This window comes from Numida meleagris, chromosome 2 (genome assembly GCF_002078875.1).
Source record: "Numida meleagris isolate 19003 breed g44 Domestic line chromosome 2, NumMel1.0, whole genome shotgun sequence".
Lineage (NCBI taxonomy): Eukaryota > Metazoa > Chordata > Aves > Galliformes > Numididae > Numida > Numida meleagris.
Window position 1 is genome coordinate 87,439,305 of NC_034410.1, and position 18,055 is coordinate 87,457,359.

The 18,055-nt window shown below is 40.8% G+C and overlaps 1 protein-coding gene across 1 annotated transcript in view; it reads right to left on the bottom strand.

Annotated features, from left to right (window-relative positions):
• Positions 1-16,757, bottom strand: part of LOC110393493 — a 35,646-nt gene extending 18,889 nt beyond the window's left edge. Inside the window, exons 1-6 of the mRNA XM_021386391.1 lie at positions 16,694-16,757; positions 16,087-16,391; positions 15,635-15,718; positions 14,635-14,703; positions 7,899-7,932; positions 1,833-1,883 (exon numbers count right to left, since the gene is read on the bottom strand). Of these exons, the coding sequence (XP_021242066.1) occupies positions 1,833-1,883; positions 7,899-7,932; positions 14,635-14,703; positions 15,635-15,718; positions 16,087-16,391; positions 16,694-16,757 (607 nt within the window). The remainder of the gene's footprint in view (positions 1-1,832; positions 1,884-7,898; positions 7,933-14,634; positions 14,704-15,634; positions 15,719-16,086; positions 16,392-16,693) is intronic.

The window sequence follows — 18,055 nt, forward strand, 5'->3', positions numbered from 1 at the left end:
ATGAACAAGTACATTAGACAGCTTGCACACAATTCCTATGATGCTAAAGGAGTTTCCAATTGAGACTTAAGGGAAACAAAACTAAATTTTCACTCTGAAATGTGCAAGGGAAATGGATAGGATCTCATTCACTCACAAAAAGACTCCAACACTACACTTTCAATAACATTTTTACACACAAGGAATTAATGACTTCAAGAGATTCAAAGAAACAAAAAAAAGATCTCATAGAATCCAATTTACTGACAAAACGCTTTCAAGTTCACGTTCATAGCATGTCCCGGACTGTGTCAGTTGTTCTTAAAAAAATTAAACCAGTTCACCTACCTCTCATTTCTGCTAAAAGTCTAACGCTCATATTGCACCCTCATACTGCTTGTTTGGAATCTGGAGTTCGAGACTCATACTACCTTAAATCTAATAAAGAGACATAAACTTCACTAACACAGCACTAGTTGAAACTCTGCGTGTTCTCTGGACAGACCAGAAGCGGCACAATCATGTTTATTATGTTTCTAAGCATTAACTAGCAATGTTTCAGCCAAGGGTGTCTCCCACTCCTCATTGGGTTTTATTAACTTGTTTTTTTCATTGTCTAAAACACTTCTGAAGCATTCCTGATCAACTCAGTGGACCAGCTACATCTATCTGTAAAACAATCTCAAAGAGGCAATAAATGTATTCTAGTGTTGGCTATTATAAGAGTATGCTCCAGTGTTAATATATCTGTTTTTATACCTGAGAAAACTGTGGAGAAATAGAACTTATCTTCTTAATTACATACAAGTGTATTTCAGCCTAGTACATTTCCTGAGAAGAGTCACAACCACTGGTAATTTCCTCAAATCTGAGCAAACAGAAGTGGAACTTCAGGCACTGAACAATGTGTTACTGTTTTCTGTCCTTCTAGGATATCAGGTTACATTTAAAGAAAAACATTCTCCGGACAGTGAATTCCACGCTTGCTATTATATATTCATTTTATTAGGGGTACGTTTTTGCTGCCATCAAGTCAAATGCCAAGGCTGCATATATTAAAAAAAAAAAACAAAACACTTCACAAAATGCCAGCACTTCAGTTACAACAGATAATCCATATAAATTAAGTGTGGTAGAAGACACCTGACAGGACAACTCCTGCCATAGGACAGTGAGACCAAATTCACCAAAGCTTTACAAGCCTTCTTAGTTTTATTTATTCTGAAATGCAGCCGTAGCATAGTCATATAAGAAAGTTGTATCGTGTATCGGCTCTCCATAGACAGGTTTGTATTGTCACTTCAATGCGTTACAGCATTCTAGTGCATCTGTATGCCTTGTGCAGTAGCTCTCAATGATGAACGCGTGGTCTTTGGGCTGAATGTAGAAAGATGCAGGTAGAAAAAAGCTAAAGCCTATACACAGCAACAGCTCTTTCTTCTTGCTTCCCAACATACAAGTAGATATTATTCTCTTACTATTATCTTGATAAGAAATAATCCATACTGTTCTTGTTTTACATGCTTCTGTTAAGCTTTCACTGTACTGTATTTGTACGTACATGCATGCTACAAAATGCTCAGCTGAAAACTTCATGATCTAAAAAAATATTAGATAATCGGGAAGAATGAAACTATGACGCCTCAGGAACTGAATTCTTCCACTGAAAATACCCATCTAAGAACTTTCCTTAAATAAAATAACCAATGCACGAAAGAAAAGCAAAGGTTCAAATGTTTGGTAACTTGCATTATTTCTTAATAAACCAACGAACAAAAAGCTTTGATGGTTTTGTTTTAATGATGATCAAAGTTGTATTTCAAAAGGAAGTTAGCCAATTTATATTCAACTACCTGGTCTCTGTGTTTCATAGCTCATCGCAGTTCGGAAGGGAGCTGCAGGACCTAAGATGACAGTTTGACAGTCAGACCACTTAATTTCACGTGCTTTTAAGTACACAGTAGATCATCCAACCACATTAAAGACCTGAACAGTCATCTCCACTACGCCTGTCTAATACGGGCTCAGTTACAACAGTATTCCATCTTGGTACGCTGTTCTTCTGTAACTTAACTTTTCCAAATATGAAAAAAAAGTCTTCATTTCTGCTCACCTTCCTCATTTACACAATATACCAAACACATTGATAAGTACCATAAAAGCACAGAGTATCCAATTTCTTTATTTTTTTAATTGTTTTCCATAATGTCTATTTATTTTAGCTCTCAGGTATTCTGTGTGAAAGCAGATCCAGCAGCATAGGTGCCCGACAGACAAACTCTTACCTAAGTATTTAGAGCCTAGACAGTCCCAAGTCATTAAATTGCATGAAGAACAGTACTTCTGCATAGGCATCTGTACATATTTTTAACCAATTTCAGAGTGAATGTTTAAACATACTTTTTTAAACATGACCTCACTCCCTGCATTGGGAACTTCTTTCCCTTGCTCCATTCTCTCTTAAACCCATGTACACAGACATACACAGGTGAGCTTTAATGATGCACTCAGCATTTTGGAAATTGTTACACCCAAGATTAAACCAATACTGACATATTAGATTGTTAATACTGAAAAATCTGTGTTATGTTAAGCCTAAAAACCTGAAAAATTAGACTATTCATTTGCTTATGCAATTCTTATTTTTGAAGAGATTTTCCATACTCATAGCAAATACAGTATGTTGCATACAGCACTGGCTTCCTCCTTTTTCTGGACAAGATGAGCCTTTACGAGAGACGTATCAAAACTGTAAATCAGATCAAAGCTGCAGATATTCCGCAAACAACTACACTATAAACATAAGGGAGGGGTATAGGTAACTGTTGAAAAAATCAAGAAGGACACGAGTTATCCACCTTTTTCAGTAAGAAGATTCAAAGTTCATGGTAGCATAAATAGAAGAGGCTCTCCAGATGCTTTGCAAGTGTGAAAACTACCTAATTCCAGAACTATTAGGCTGTATGGAGCCTGAGAAGGATTTCAGGTCCAGCAGGCCCTGACAATACGATCAAAAGCTAAATAATACCAATAGACACCTGTGAAATACTGTTTTTCATACTTTATTTTCTGTTTACTTCCAGAAACATTCTGTGTTTGCAGAAAATTGTGCCAGAAGCAGCTCACAGCCCTATTTGCACTGCAGTTTCCGCATGGTTGAGGTTTATACATACACTCAAGCTTACAAAAAAAAAAAAAAAGAAAACAACAAACCAGTTACAGCTCCCACTTCCACCAAAAATACCCAGCGTGGATTTTCTCTTTCCTTGTTTTCAAACATTTGCAGATATCTAGAACAGTCTCTGCTAATAGCTTAACAGAAGTTATGATCCCAAAGACGCTCTCTCATGTAGTGATGCTAGTTTTGCGTGCTAGCATTTAAGCTTGACATTTACGAGCCCCATGGCTTTGTAATTAGTTTACTAGTAACGTTAAATTGTATTTCTTAAGTACCTCAAAACCAGAGCAACAGTATTTTCCCTTAAAGCCTATCAGACTGACAAATGAGCTGGAAAAATCAGCTGCACTTCAGGCTCAAAGAGGTACGAGTAGCTACCCAGACTCTTACTGGTGTTCAGCAAACAGGGCCCACAGCAATTAACCTCTTCATCAGTAATCTGAGGATGCACAGAACACCAACAGCAAACTCACAGGCAATACGAACGCAGGGATACAACTGATGTCAAAGCTTTATTTGAGCAGGACCTTGGGAGCATTGAGCATTAACGAAACTTTCAGAAACATAAGAATTGTAGAGTTCTACAGCTGGACTAATGGTATTTATGAGCACAAGCTGAGCAGCTGCACGGTGACAAAGAACCTGACAGTATAGACAGATGCTAAGTTGAATACCAACCAAAAGCAATTCTCTACAAATAAGGTAAACCCCTTTCTGAGGGTCCGTCCAGGCAGCTGGGATTGTTTAACTCCGGTAGAGTAGAGGTAAAGAGGAGATTTAACAGCATTGATACTCAAGCAGCAGTTACAAAGACTAGTCAAACCCTTTCAAGAGGTGGCAAAAGCATTACAAAGAGAAAACACAGTTACTTCAGAGGCAAGGGTTTACTTTGTTAGGATAAAAGTTCTTTAAGGCAGGGCAGAAACTACAGATTGATTAAATGGAGGTAGTGGACATGTTCACGGCTTCAATAAGCAAGGCATGATCCAGCTTTGGCAGCAGTCCTAATTCAAACAGGAAATTAGATGAGATAGCCTCAGGAAATCCCTTCTGAATAGCAATTTTATTTAGTATGGAATATTTTCCAGATACTAGTAATCTATACCAACAAAACACCCCTCCTTCCAATATTCAGTGACACTGTCCTGAATGTATTTGTATTCCATCCTTCATACCTATACCTGTATTTGTAATGCACATGCATTTGTACTGACTGTCAGAAATAAAACAGCTGCATTTCAAGACTTAAGGACATCACCAGATATCACCAGCTACTCCACAACAGCAATGTACTGAACTCAGCAGACAGACTTTTGAATACAAGAGGTGAAGCGCACAAACAGTCTATTTGGTCAAAGTAACAACAGTTTTCCAAACTTCTTCCTCCTTTGGCCAAAAGGTTGTAGGAAAGAAATGCTCAATCTCCTCCCTTCCTGATCCCTGAACACACAGATGCAACCGCCTCAACTACAGCTGAAAAAATTACCATTGTGCAAAGAAATCACATGACTGAAATTCATATACTTTCTAGGTTAAATCAAAACTCAGTAAAGCCCTAGAACTTCAGGGTCTTCTTTTCCCACATCATCCATTAAGATTGTCTCTTCTAAACTGCTTGAGAGCAGAAAACAAAAACAACCAGATACCCAGTTCTGTCTACCACAAAACTAACTTGCTGATAGTTTCGCCGTACGGAAACTTGAACGGTATCTGCGTGTCTTTCTTACAGAAAGTAGTACTCCTCCAAACATAATCATCTCTAAACAGACTTATTCCCTGGCTTGACTTAAAAGGCAACAAGACTGCACAGTTAAACAGTCAGGTTTGTCACACTCGCCACCGCTTGAAACACTCAGCATCCTAACAATTGTGGGAAACAGTCATTTTGGCTTATGAATGATAGCGGTATTGATGTTGTTCTTCCCACTAACAAAGGAATTTATTATTATTAATTCTGCAGCAAGGAAGACATTGCTGACGGTAGTGCAAAACACTTTAAATGTCAAACTTTGTCTTCTCATGTACTTGTTCTTCAGAGAGTGTACATTTCAGATACCCATCAGGTTTTGACCCAAGTGATTTCCAAGAAAACCCATCCTTCACTTTGACAACATCCATACACTTTTGCTCCCTGTTCTTCAAACTCCACTGTGAACATACTGTCACATTTTACTCTCACTCGAGTATTTGATAATAACCATTAGAACAGCACCCAACAGTGGTAAGGGCATCCCAGGAAATTATACCCTGAAATGACAATGGACTCATACTTTACATAATGTATGTTAAGAATATCCACACCCATTTGAAAGACATCACTAGGTAACTCCACAGATACACTGTCTACAATTTGTTCATCCTCACTGCGTGTCTGCAAACTGCAGAATTCACCAGCTATTTCAAAGCCAAGCACATTCAGACTTCATTCTTATACCTCAGTGACAGCACACATCAATGAATTTCCTGGATCTACAGACTCTCAAGGTATAATGTAACTGGTAGTACACTTGTTGAAGAGTTCGAGAAGTTCTGTATTTATTTTAAATTAATAGTTCTGCAATTCATTCCCCCCACCCCCTAAAACAAACAAAGCAAAAACAATACAAGCAAACAGAAAACCACATGCACCCCTATGACAAACAAGTAACTTCATCAGACTAATTTCTGGTCTTCTCTGGACAAGTCAACCATAACAATGGCTTACAAGTTGGCTTCCCATGTCCAGGTCTTCAGTGAAGTACAGGTCAAGACAGACAAAGAAGAATAAAGGAGACATCAACAGTATGTATACTCATTTCACATTAGAAGTAAAAAGATGCTTATTGCTTCAACATGGATTACAGTGGATCAGGATTTTCCGGATTAAACAAAGCATGCCTTGTAAAGTTTCTGCCTTGTGGTATCTTGTAATGCTGCGACTCTTCCAAAAGTTGGCTCTAGTTTGTTTCTTGAAGTTGCATATGAAGATTATTCTCTTTAACAATCAAGGTCTTTACTCTCTTCTGTTTCCATAAGATATATCTCAGCTGAAAAACTTTAACCCATGATATGTCAGGAGATGCTGTGGCTGAAATGACCATACGTTCTTACCTTGAACCTTCATAGAATGCTACGCCCACAGTACATTACGCAGTATCATTTTCCTGAAGTGTAGATCTTAGCAACAGACACCTGCATCCCACTGCTCTTCCTACAGTCTCACTGCCATGCTTCCTTCTGTCCTCTTAGTCAAGTTCCAGTTTTTGTACTAAGCATCTTTTGCATTACTCCTCCAAAACAAGACTTTACATTCTTGAAGCAGAAACCTCTTCAGTAATCAAGCTTACAAGATGACATTCAGCTTCTACTATCATCAGTACTATTTTTAATGATCTTTTCTAATGTGGGATCCAAAGAATGGTATAGAAACCCATTTTCCTCTAAAAATATACCACCCACAGCCAAAGAAATTTGTTGTTACTGAGGTAAAATAAAATTCTACACCACTCCAAATCCACAGGACACTGCAGACACGTGTATACTTTCAGAACTTTTGCAGAACTTCTGTCAAGCAGCAGCATTACCAGCATTTCTAAGAAGAGGAGCACTGCATGGAGACCTTACGTCTACTGATGCAGAATGTCTCAGAATCGTTCACACACTTGTCAGTGCAAGGCACATCATTCATTCTGTTTTCAGCCCAAAATCACCACAGCAGATAATGAAGGCCAGCCTCTTGAAAACAGACTCCAAACAGTGCCTGTTCTGGATCCTTCTCCTGTGCTGATTCCTCAGGGTGCAGTAAGAGGCAAGCTCCGTCAGCAGCGCTTCCCTCAGTATAGGGAAGACATCACTCTTTCCTGTGCAGATACATACTTGGAATCCATTTTGATTAACCCGGTTCAAAAGATACTGGGGAACAGACATCAAAGCCAGAATGCGTTTCTGTGAGCCTAGCTTCTGAGGAGAACAGGCTAAAAAGATGAACTAGAAACAAAAGGCTTATTTCTTGTGATGACTGTACGTCCACTCCACTTTATAATCTTCACACTGGTTTTTAATCACTACTTCCATATACGCCAGTGTTCTCTGCTTGTGGCACTTTAAAGTCTTCTATATCAGTGCTTTTACAGCATCCCATTTCCAAGCAAGTTGTCTCCCAGATTTTGAGACTCTTACCATTACTCCCATTTTCTTGGCACGTGTCAGTCTGGATCCATATTCTCATTTTATGGGGAAGACATTCCCCAACAAGTCAGTTTACATTGAATGGGTCTTTGCTACTCCAAGTCCATGCTACAATGAAGAAAGGCATAACATTCCTGTGATGCAGCCAGGCAAGTTCAGCACAGGTAAAGCAGCATCTGCAGCAGTCCTGTGTTAGCATACCTTTATAGGTTCTTAGCATACTGCCTGAAGCTGAGCAATGAGAGCATGAAGCTGACAACAAGCAGAAGATAGTTTAGCTTGGGAAGGTAAGAAACTAAGATACGAACTATCCGTTCCTCTAATAAACAGATACACAAGTATTTAGAAGTGTAAAGGCAAAATTAAGGCTTCATGCTACTAAGTATATATTAGCTCAACAGTTCATTAGATAAATATCTCAGAAAAAAATGTTCAGCATATAAAGAGAACCATAGTTACAGGTGTACAGATCTTACAAATGCAAATATATAAACTACTGGAAAAGCAACAAATATTAAAACCCCCAAGCAGTATCTACACTAAGAAGCTGGAAAGAATAAAGCGTTATACTTACAATAGACTGTCTTGAATCTCAGTGCTTCTTCTTTCTTTAATAATGAAGATGGAAGTCATCCCAAAATAAAATAAGAAAAACAAATTAATGCGCTGCGCCATTTGAAGGAAAAACCCTGTACTTCCTGAATGAAGCCTTTGCAGACAAATTACAATACAGGCCAAAGTTTCCATTATCAAATAGGAAAAATTGAGCCTTAATGATTATCTGCAAAAGCTCGGAGTACTGGCAAAAGCATACTTACAGTTAACATAAGGTAAATTTCAAGAAAGCCCTGGTATTAATGAAATAAGATGCCAGACAAAACTTTGGTTTCCACATGACCGCAGCCCCTAAGGTTCCAAAAACTGCAGTTCCAGCAAGAACAAAACCTCATACAGAAAATAATAACAGGCTAACAAAAAATAGCTTCCCCAACAATATGTGGGTGGGTTTGTATAAAATTCCAGGGTAGCCAAGTCTCCTGAAAGTTTATTCATATCATGAAGAATGGGAAAAGTGGCTTTCATCAGTTGAATCCAGAACAGATCACTTTTTGGAAGCATCTGAGAAAAAGAGTAACTTAAATTTCCATTTTAAAACGTGGCTAAAACCAATACTGACTCATTTTGAGACCTTTTTAGCAAATATGCACAAACTTGCCACCAAAAAAAAAAAAAATGAAAAGAAGCGTCATCATTCACAGTAAGACACTTGTTTATTCACGAGCACTCCATGGAGTTCAGTGCTCTATTTTCAGGACTCAGTGCCATGGAAGAGATGTTGCCTGTCAGTGTGACAGCTCAATAAGAATCAAGACGGACACAACAGATTTCTTTTTTTCCAAGAAGCTAAACAGCTGATCTTTCATGGTAGCTAAAAAAAAAAAAATAGGAAAAAAAAAAAAGGAAGTCACTTAACCCCAGTATCATCACAGACAGCGAGTAGGTGGTGCTGTATGAACTCAGCAGGATTTTGTAAGCTTGGAATAGATGGTCTTCCTTCCAGTTATCCTGCTGCAAGTGCTTTCGTTATGCATAAAACCACTTGTCATTCTACACCAGTTTTACAATAAACAGCTGTTAATATCTAACATTTCAGAGAAGCGCTGAAAATATTAGCAACTGTGAGCTGCTGTCGAAAGAAAGTTTCTTCCTGACCACTTTCGGACAATCAGTTTCAACAGCACTTGCATTACTGCTTTAGCACTAAAAACGTTGTTCCACAGTTAAGACTGATGGGTCACAAGTAAAATGGAACCTTTCTAGAGAGTTCTTTAAAAATAAATCGAGAAGAAAACAAAAGAAAAAAAAACTACATTGAGAATGAATATTCTCACATCTTAAGAAACTTTGTCCTGGGCCATGTGTCACAAGCAAATTGCAACAACTGTTTTTGAGCTAAGACTGTAAAAAGTTAGAGTAACTTTTAACAAAGTGTCTAACTATGAGAAGCCAAAACTCAAAAACTGCTGTTTTTTAGGGTTCAAACCTCCTAGGTGCACCGTCTCAAAGATCTACTTTGTAAATTAGTTTCCACACGTCAAGGGTTACCTAACAAAACACTGCTGCACATGCAGTTAATTATGTAAACATAATTTAATTCTTCCTAAACGCATACACTCTTCAAATCACATAAGCTACATTAGCAGCCAATAAACAGAAATTCCATTTTTTCATAGAACAACTTAGGTTGGAAGGGACATCAAGGCCCACCCAGCCCCACTCCCTGCTGTGGTCAGGGCTGCCCCCCACAGCTCAGGCTGCCCAGGGTCCCATCCAACCTGGCCTTGAGTGCCTCCAGGGATGGGGCACCCACAGCTTCTCTGGGCAGCTGGGCCAGTGCCTCATCGCCCTCTGAGCAAAGAATTTCCTTCTATTATCTAATATAACTTTCTCCTTTTTTATTTTAAAGTCATTTCCCCTTGTCCTCTCACTATCAGACTGTAAAAAGTTGGTGTCTCTCCTGCTTATAAGCTCAAGTACTGGAAGGCCGCAGTGAGGTCTCCCCAAACCTTTCTCTTCTCCAGGCTGAAGAAGCCCAGCTCCCTCAGCCTGTCATCACAGGACAGGTGCTCCAGCCTTCTGATCATCTCCACCATCCTCTGCTGGACCCAGTGCTGGCCACCCCGATACTGTTGGCCTTCTGGGCGGCAAGAGCACACTGCTGGCTCATCGTTAAGCTTTTTGTCCATCAGGTCCCCCAAGTCCCTGTCCACAGGATTGCTCTCAAGGAGTTCTTCTCCCAGACTGTACACATACCTGGGATTGCTCTGACCCAAGTGCAACACCTTGCTCTGGGCCTCATTGAACCTCATTAGATACTCACGTGCCCATTTTTCAAGCCTGTTCAGGTCCCTCTGGATGGCATTCTTCCCTTCTATTGAGTCAAATGCACCACTCAGCTTGATGTCATCTGCAAACTTGCTGAGGGTATGCTCAATCCCACCATCTATGTCATTGATAAATATGCTGAAGAGCACTGATCCTAAGATGGACCCCCAGGGGACACCACTCATCACCAGACTCCACTTGTATATAGATCCACTGACCACAGCCCTGTGGCTGCAACCAGCCAACCAATTCTTTATCCATCATCTTCATCCAGCCTTCAAATCCTTATCTCTCCAACTGGGAGATAAGGAGGTAGTGTAGGACCATGTCAAAGGCCTTGCACAAGTCCAGATAGATGACATCAGCTGCCCTTCTTTTGTCCACCAATGCCATCGCTCCATCACAGAGATTGGTCAGGCATGACCTCCCTTTGCAGAAATTATGGTGTCTCATATCACCTCCTCATCTCACACGTGCCTTAACATAGCTTCCAAAAGGATCTGCTCCGCAATCTTCCCAGGCACAGATGTGAGGTTTACCAGCCTGTAGTTTCCCAGTTATTCCTTTCTCCCCTTCTTAAAAATGGGAGTGATGTTTCCCTTTTTTCCAGCCACGGGGGACTTTGCCTGACAGCCACAACTTTTCAAGTATGATGGAGAATAACTTGGCAACCACATCAGCCAGTTCCTTCAGGACCCTGGGATGCATGCCATCTGGATCCACTGGCATGTACACACTCAGCATAATGAGCTGGTCTCAGACTTGCAGTGGGAAAGATTTTGCACCCTCAAAACTCACCCAGAGGACACAACAGGCTTGGGAAAACTGACTCCCAGTTAAGACCAAGGCAAAGAACTTACTGAGTACCTCAGCCTTCTCTACATCCACTGTAGTCAGTTTTGCCTTCTCATTTATCAAAGGGGGTACGCTCTCCTTGGCCTGCCTCTTCTGATCAATATACCTATAGAATTCCTTCTTGTTCTTTTTCACATCCCTCACTAAGTTTAGTTACATCTGTGCCCTAGTGGACATCTGTGTCCAGACTCATCCCTGTACTCCTCCCAGGCCACCCATCCCTGCTTCTGCTGCCTGTACTGTTGTTCCTTCTATTCCCTTCAGTAGGTCCTTGCTCAGCCACATCAGTTTCCTTCCTCCTTCCCAGGATTTCCTGTGCTGGGGGTTGGAGAGCTCTTGTGTTCTCAGAAACGTGTCCTTAAAGAGTTGTTACTCTGCTCCTTTGTTTCCAGGCTTCCCAGGAGATCACAACCAATAATTCCTTAAACAGCCTGAAGTTCACCTTCCCAAAGTTCAGGGTCCTGACTTTGCTTTTGACCAGGCCCGTATTCCTGGAGATCACTAACTCGACCAAAGCATGACTGCTACAGCCCAGACTGCCTCCAACCTTAACCTCTTTAACAATCTCCTCTGCGCTGGTGAGTGCCAGGTCCAGTAGCACTTCTCCTCTGGTTGGTCTGTCCAATACCTGGACCAGCAAGTTATCTTCAATGGACTCTGGGAGTCTCCTGGATTGCTTGCAGTGTGAGGTTGACACCGATGTAATTTTTTTGTGTAGGAAAAGCTCTACAGTTTAAAGCAGTTTGAATCATAAGCTGCAGAATCATAAGCTGTGTACTAAGCACTTCTGAGGCAGAACAACATCATAATGGCAAGGCAAGTTTCCAGCATCTGAAACCCATGTTAATACCCCAAGTATTAAAACAAATGTTTTTTTCCAAGCACATTTGATTTTAATACCATGCCAAAGGACACGTAAATTGCCTGTGCACTGGGTACTTTCAATCACCAGTTCTGATGCACAACCACCAGTGGCAAGAGGTAGAGCAGAATCAAGAATATATAAATGGTGAAGAAAAAAGCCTAACAATTTCTCATTTCTAATGAGGTTGCAAAGTCCTGAATCCACATTCTTTGAGCATTTCTACCCTCCAGCGTAGGACGGGAAGACAGGAAGCAGGAATCCTTGATCTAATCAGGACAATCTTCATCTGTGCTCCAAAGACAGTTAACAGAAGAGGCAATGGGTCCTTCTGGGACCGTACATGCAAAGAACTGCTCAAAACGCAGGGAAAAAGAGACACTCCACTCCAAGATTTCCTCTCTAGCACGCTATCCCTGCAACTCCTGGTACAATAAAAAGCATGACTGAACTTACATAAAACTGCGTTTCCAAAGTACATAATACAAGCCAATTCCAATTTCTGAAGAGCTAAGAACTATATGAAAAATACGTGAATACTACTCTACGTCAATCTTCCCCCCCCTCCAATATTCATTCAGCAATGAAATCGTAAGGCCTGTCACAGTATGCAGCTATACAAAGGTCGTGAGACACTCAAAACATAAGATATACATAGCCTTGCACTGCAACCATCCCAATTCCAGTCTTTTTACACTGATACTTTTTACAGGATTTAGGCTTTGTGAATTATTAGCACTAGAGAAATTAGATGTCCATTCTGCTTATTACTCCTGCACAAGGACAGAAAGCATTGTCTTCATCAATACAGAAATCAGTGAGAAAAAACAAACTCTTGACACAACAACATAGATCAGTTCTCAGGAACAAGGGCTGTAAGAACTCTGAGGACGTACACTACATGGAATTAAAATATTGCCTAATATTCTGTAAATTAAGCACTCAAAGACATGAGAACTTGCATGTTTAGATCTCATAAATCACAGAAAGCAAATGGAATCACTTGAACTTTCCAGTTAGACCAATGATTATCTATTATTCAATTATGCAATTACTCAGACTTGTTGGAAATAAGATGCTGAATCTTCATACCAAAGCACAAATAGAAAAGGATCCAAATGAACAAACCCTAATCTAGTAACAAACTAGGAAGAAAGTCAGTTTTGAAGAATTATTCTGGTTAAGGAATATAAACAAAGCACTATGCACTAAAAAGAACATAAGCTCAGCACTTTCATGGCTACCTCATGTTTGGTGATATTAAGACTTCTTTCCGTATCTCAATGAATTTTGATCTTCCGCCATCTAATAATTAAAAGTGAGGCATTAAAAGTACTTGAAAACAATGACTGTGTGGCCTCACAGACTTATTCCTACAGAAATGCAGTCATGTGATGTACCAGGACTCCACACCAGCAATGACATTTAGCCCCTAATAATCGTCCAGCTTCCAACATGTCTGATGCTTGCTCACTGTCAGTTCATAGCCATCACAAGCTCAATAAATTTCAAAGAATGTAGCCTAGCATAGAGCAATTTACTGAAATGGAATAAAAGGAAAGCAATACGTGCATTTGCTGGGAGAATTAGCACTGTTTTTTCCACTTTAAAAGGGAGAAACAGCAGTAATTCAATCACTCTGAGGGTTAGCTAAGAAATAAAAAGCCACAAAACCAAAAGAACTTATTGAATCAGCAAGAACATTGGACAGGACGTGAAAAATACTACAGTACTGCACACTTCTGATGGTTCAGCAAAGAACACTGTGACTGAATCCTGGGAGAAAGTGTTCAAATAAGCATCACACTACTGAAATGATCAGCTAGCACGTTACAAAATGCTACTGAACAGCTCTGAAAGCCAGACTGTGAGAGATGCCCTTCCTCTGCAAATGAAAGGGGAGCCCAAATACTCGAGAAAAAAGGCACTGCAGTTAGACTTATGTTTCAGGAAGAATAGAAGATCATTAGGAGAACATCAGAGCAGACACTTTTAAGCGCCACAACAACACAATCTGATGGCAGCCATCTTCAGTAACTGAGGAAAGAACAAACCAATGAGCATGCCCCAGCTTTATTGATTTTAAAATTCTCTTCTCAGTCTAAGATAGCTGTCAGCCAAACAGTCAAAAGTTCAGTCAAAAAGCATTTGAAGAAGTCTTTTCTCAACACGTTCTTACAGAATACCATCTAGTAACTTAAGCAAAATACAAGGAAAAGCAGTAAAATATGAAGCTGCTATGTGAGATGCTCCAAACAAATGGAGCCAACTCCTGTATGAAATCTGAACTGACATGACCATGTATAAACAAAGTTCATACTCCAAGCAAGCTGGTTTTCTTCAAAGTACAAACGAGTTACGCAGTCTTGGAAAACACAGCACTGCATTCGTTAACTACACCCAAATCCAAAGTTTGCACTCCTTCACCATCTGTGACTTCAGTGCAACTCAAAAAACACTTGTTAACACAGTTAATACACATTTACCTTCTGAGTAACTATTGATGTTGCACATTACAAGCTAAACAGAGCTGAGTCTCCCACCTCAAAACCTTGTTCTTGGGATTTTTTCCACGCAAACAGCTGTTACAGATCTACTAATGAGTTAGATAAGCACTTCAATACTTGTGAAATCAACTACTGACTATTACAAGAATCCCATATTTAAGATTAAGTTCACATAAACATGTAACATGGAAAAAAGTTACCTTTCTATGCTTCATACCACGATAGTGTGACTGAAGACTTATAGAACTCATACATGGAACTTTACAAACCTAAAAAGATAAATTGAAAGCACATCTTCAGTTATGCAGAGGATATTTTGTAGTTTGGAAAGTTGTAAGATCTGGTAATACACACAGTTTTACAAGATGCTGGAAGTCTTCTATGACTTAAGCAGAGCAGTTTAGATCACATTAGGAGCATACCACCAAAACAACCAGAAATAGAGTGCAGACGTGTTCGAAAAATACTTAAATATATATTAAAGTATAGTGGGTGACGTGAATCTCTGAAAAGCCTATGCTTTCCCTCCTGCCTCCAATTACTGGATTCTCAGAACTCCAAAATTCTCCAGCCAACAACAGATGATCATACAATGATTAGAAAGGAATGGGGACAAACATACATCCCAGAATAACTCAAATTCCATTCATCATTTTACCAAAGGGATCAGAGAAACAGCGTAGGAAGGCATCTGCGCTAGGATCCACAGAATATCGTAACAATTACAGGATATAGCTTTAGAATTATTTCCTTCCAGCGTTAACTATAAAAAAGAACGACCAATATACGACAGCATTACCTATCACCTTGACATAATGTCATCTAACTTTTACGTGCCAGGAAAAAAGTCACTAAAACAATATGTGATATACAGAAACATAACACGTTCTGAACCAGAGCAGCATCCTCTAAGACAGAGAGACTTTCAGAGGGTCTGTAAGAATAACTAACAGAAATCTGAAAGACAGCCTTTAAGGGCCACTACACTATACCAGTAACTACACAAGAGCAAACCAAATTCACAAAACCAGACAAGCAGCTCTTCCAGGGACCGGCCACATTACTCTCAAACATTAACAGCCTCTCCCAACAGCTTGCCACACTGCAGCTCAGTTAGTTCTGTCTAACTTCTGCGGTTTTTAATACCTTAAGCCTGTACTCTGGCATGTATTCCAAAAAGCCATTAAGAAAGACACTCACTTCACAATAATATATTTTTTTTTCAGATTCTGGTTTGGCATCTTCTGGCTTAGCATCTTCAGCGACGGCGCTCATCCTGCAAAACTGGTTCAGTGCACACAATTAAGAAAAGAAATCCATAATTAAAAAAAATAATTTTCCTGTTCACGCAGAACTCTTCAGTGAACAGTCAGGGGGTGGGAGCAAAGCGTCAATCGGGTGAATAAAGATCAATTCCTTTTTCAGTGCGTTTCTAGCGCAAAGCACGTCTTTCACCGCCAGGACATCGCTGCAGCCTCAAGCCGTCCGCTAGGGCACCTCCTCCCTTAGCTTCACACAGAAGACAGAAAAAAGGAGAAGACACCGACTATGGGCTGCCACCTCCTCTTCCTCCCCCCTCGCCCCCGCCCTCCCGCCGCACACACCCCCCGGCCCGCGCCCGTCCCCTCAGGGCGCTGAAGAGGCGGCGATACCTCCGAGCCGCTCCCACCCCCGGCGCTGGGCCCGGCGCCAGCCCCGCACGCCGCCCTCACGTCCCTAGGCGGGTCGGTAACGACAGCAACCGCCGCCCGCCTTCTCGCGGCGCAGCGCGCGCCCCGCCGCACCGTCACTTCCGCTTCCTGCCGGCGGAGAACGCGCACTAACCTCGCGCAGCCGGCGCGCGCCCTTTCCGTTACACGGACGCGGTCCGTGAGGCGCGAGGCCGCGAGCCTCAGCCAATCGGGGCGCGGCCCCCTCAGGCCCGGGAGAGGCGGGAAGAACACTCGGCAGGGCGTGGCTTTAAATGCAAATATTTATTATTTCTTTTAAAATGTCATAACTTTACATTTCGGACTGGTAATAAATGTAAAATATAATTTAAGAAATACACTTGAAAGTTCCCTCTAAAAGCAGACTGAGAAAACAGTACAAAACAAAAAAGAAAACAAACACAAAACAGAAAAGTGCACCTGTTTTAACAAATATTCAAAAATACAAAATCCATGTGTTACCGCCTGCTTTAATTAGTCTGCTACCAATACACCTTGGAGTCTATTATAACTGTATAGGAAGCAGCATAGTTGATACTGGTTGGATTACACATTAGCAGAGGATCCTGGCTCCCAGCTTTGCTGAGCAGCTGCTCAGTGCGCATCACCGCCATTCCATAAGTGCATCAGCCTTACACCTGCTCCATGCACCAACTGGTGTGTGCTCACACGGTGCTCAGCGCCGGGCTTGGTCCTTCCAGAGCTGTGCCCATAAAGCTGGGCTCAAGTAATACCTATCTGGTGGGGAGAAGCAGTCAGGCCAAGTGTTGTTCGGTCTCTGCTCTTTTTATCTAGTCTTGTCCTCCACTGTTTGGCTTTAGGAGGAACAAGAATGGCACTTTTACTTTTTTTTTTTTATGGTTATTAGCAAATTTTGATACGATACTGCATTACTTGTACATTTCTGTAACAGTTACAGGCCTTAAGATGGGGTCACGTTAAAGCCCTCAATAATTCTTTGCAGTTCTGATCCCAAAACCTAAAATGGACTAATAGGAAACACTGCTCTGCACACTCTAAACAATACTTCCATACTCATCTTTTAGAAAATTACATATTAAAAGTGCTACTGCACAATGAAAGAATGAACACGCGTAGGAAAAAAATGAAGGAAGCCAAAAAGGAGAAAGAGGGCTCCTTCATTTCTGTAAAGAGAGAGCGGGTCTGAACACAAAAGGGTTTAGCAGTGTATACTTGTAGAATCAAACTCCTGGTGGCAGCTCAAGTGTTTCTTGGCAATACAGCTGCCAGAATAGGGTATGCTTCCCCAGCAAAGGGACTCTTTTCTGTTTTATGAGCTGTAATTACTCCAAGACTTCTGTTAGTACCTCTGTCTTGTTCAAGGGGGCAGGGAAGGAAACAGGGCATTGCACTTCTGCATAATGTTGTTCTTTTGGCAAAACTTTTAAAGAGTGCCTAAAGTAGAAATAAAGCTATGGAGGCATAAAACAGAAAGGGTGGAGGCTGCAAAGTACCATCCTATAAAATCACAAAGGTAGAAAAGCTGGAGGGAGAAAAAGGAGAACTTTTTTGATAGATACAGATGCCTTTAAGGAAGAAAAAGTTCTTTGGTTTTGTTAGGAACCTGCAAAGAGGCGAAGGAGTGTGAAGGAGAGCCCTTTCAGAAGAGGGAATACTGCTGGTCATGTAGAGGAAGAATCTTCCAGAGTATCCAACCCTGCCCATATCAGGGAGGTTGGAACTAGATGATCATTAAGGTCCCTTCCAAACCCAGCCTTTCTATGATTCTGTGACTGTGATGAGAGTAGAGCAAAAAAACACACAGTGTTGCTGCTTGCCTCTCACTGCCTCAGATTTTGAGTAAACACAGGAAGAACATAATGCAAAAGTTAAAAAGAGAAGAAAAAAGAGAGGAGAGGAGAAGGAGGAAAGGGAAAGGGAAAGGGAAAGG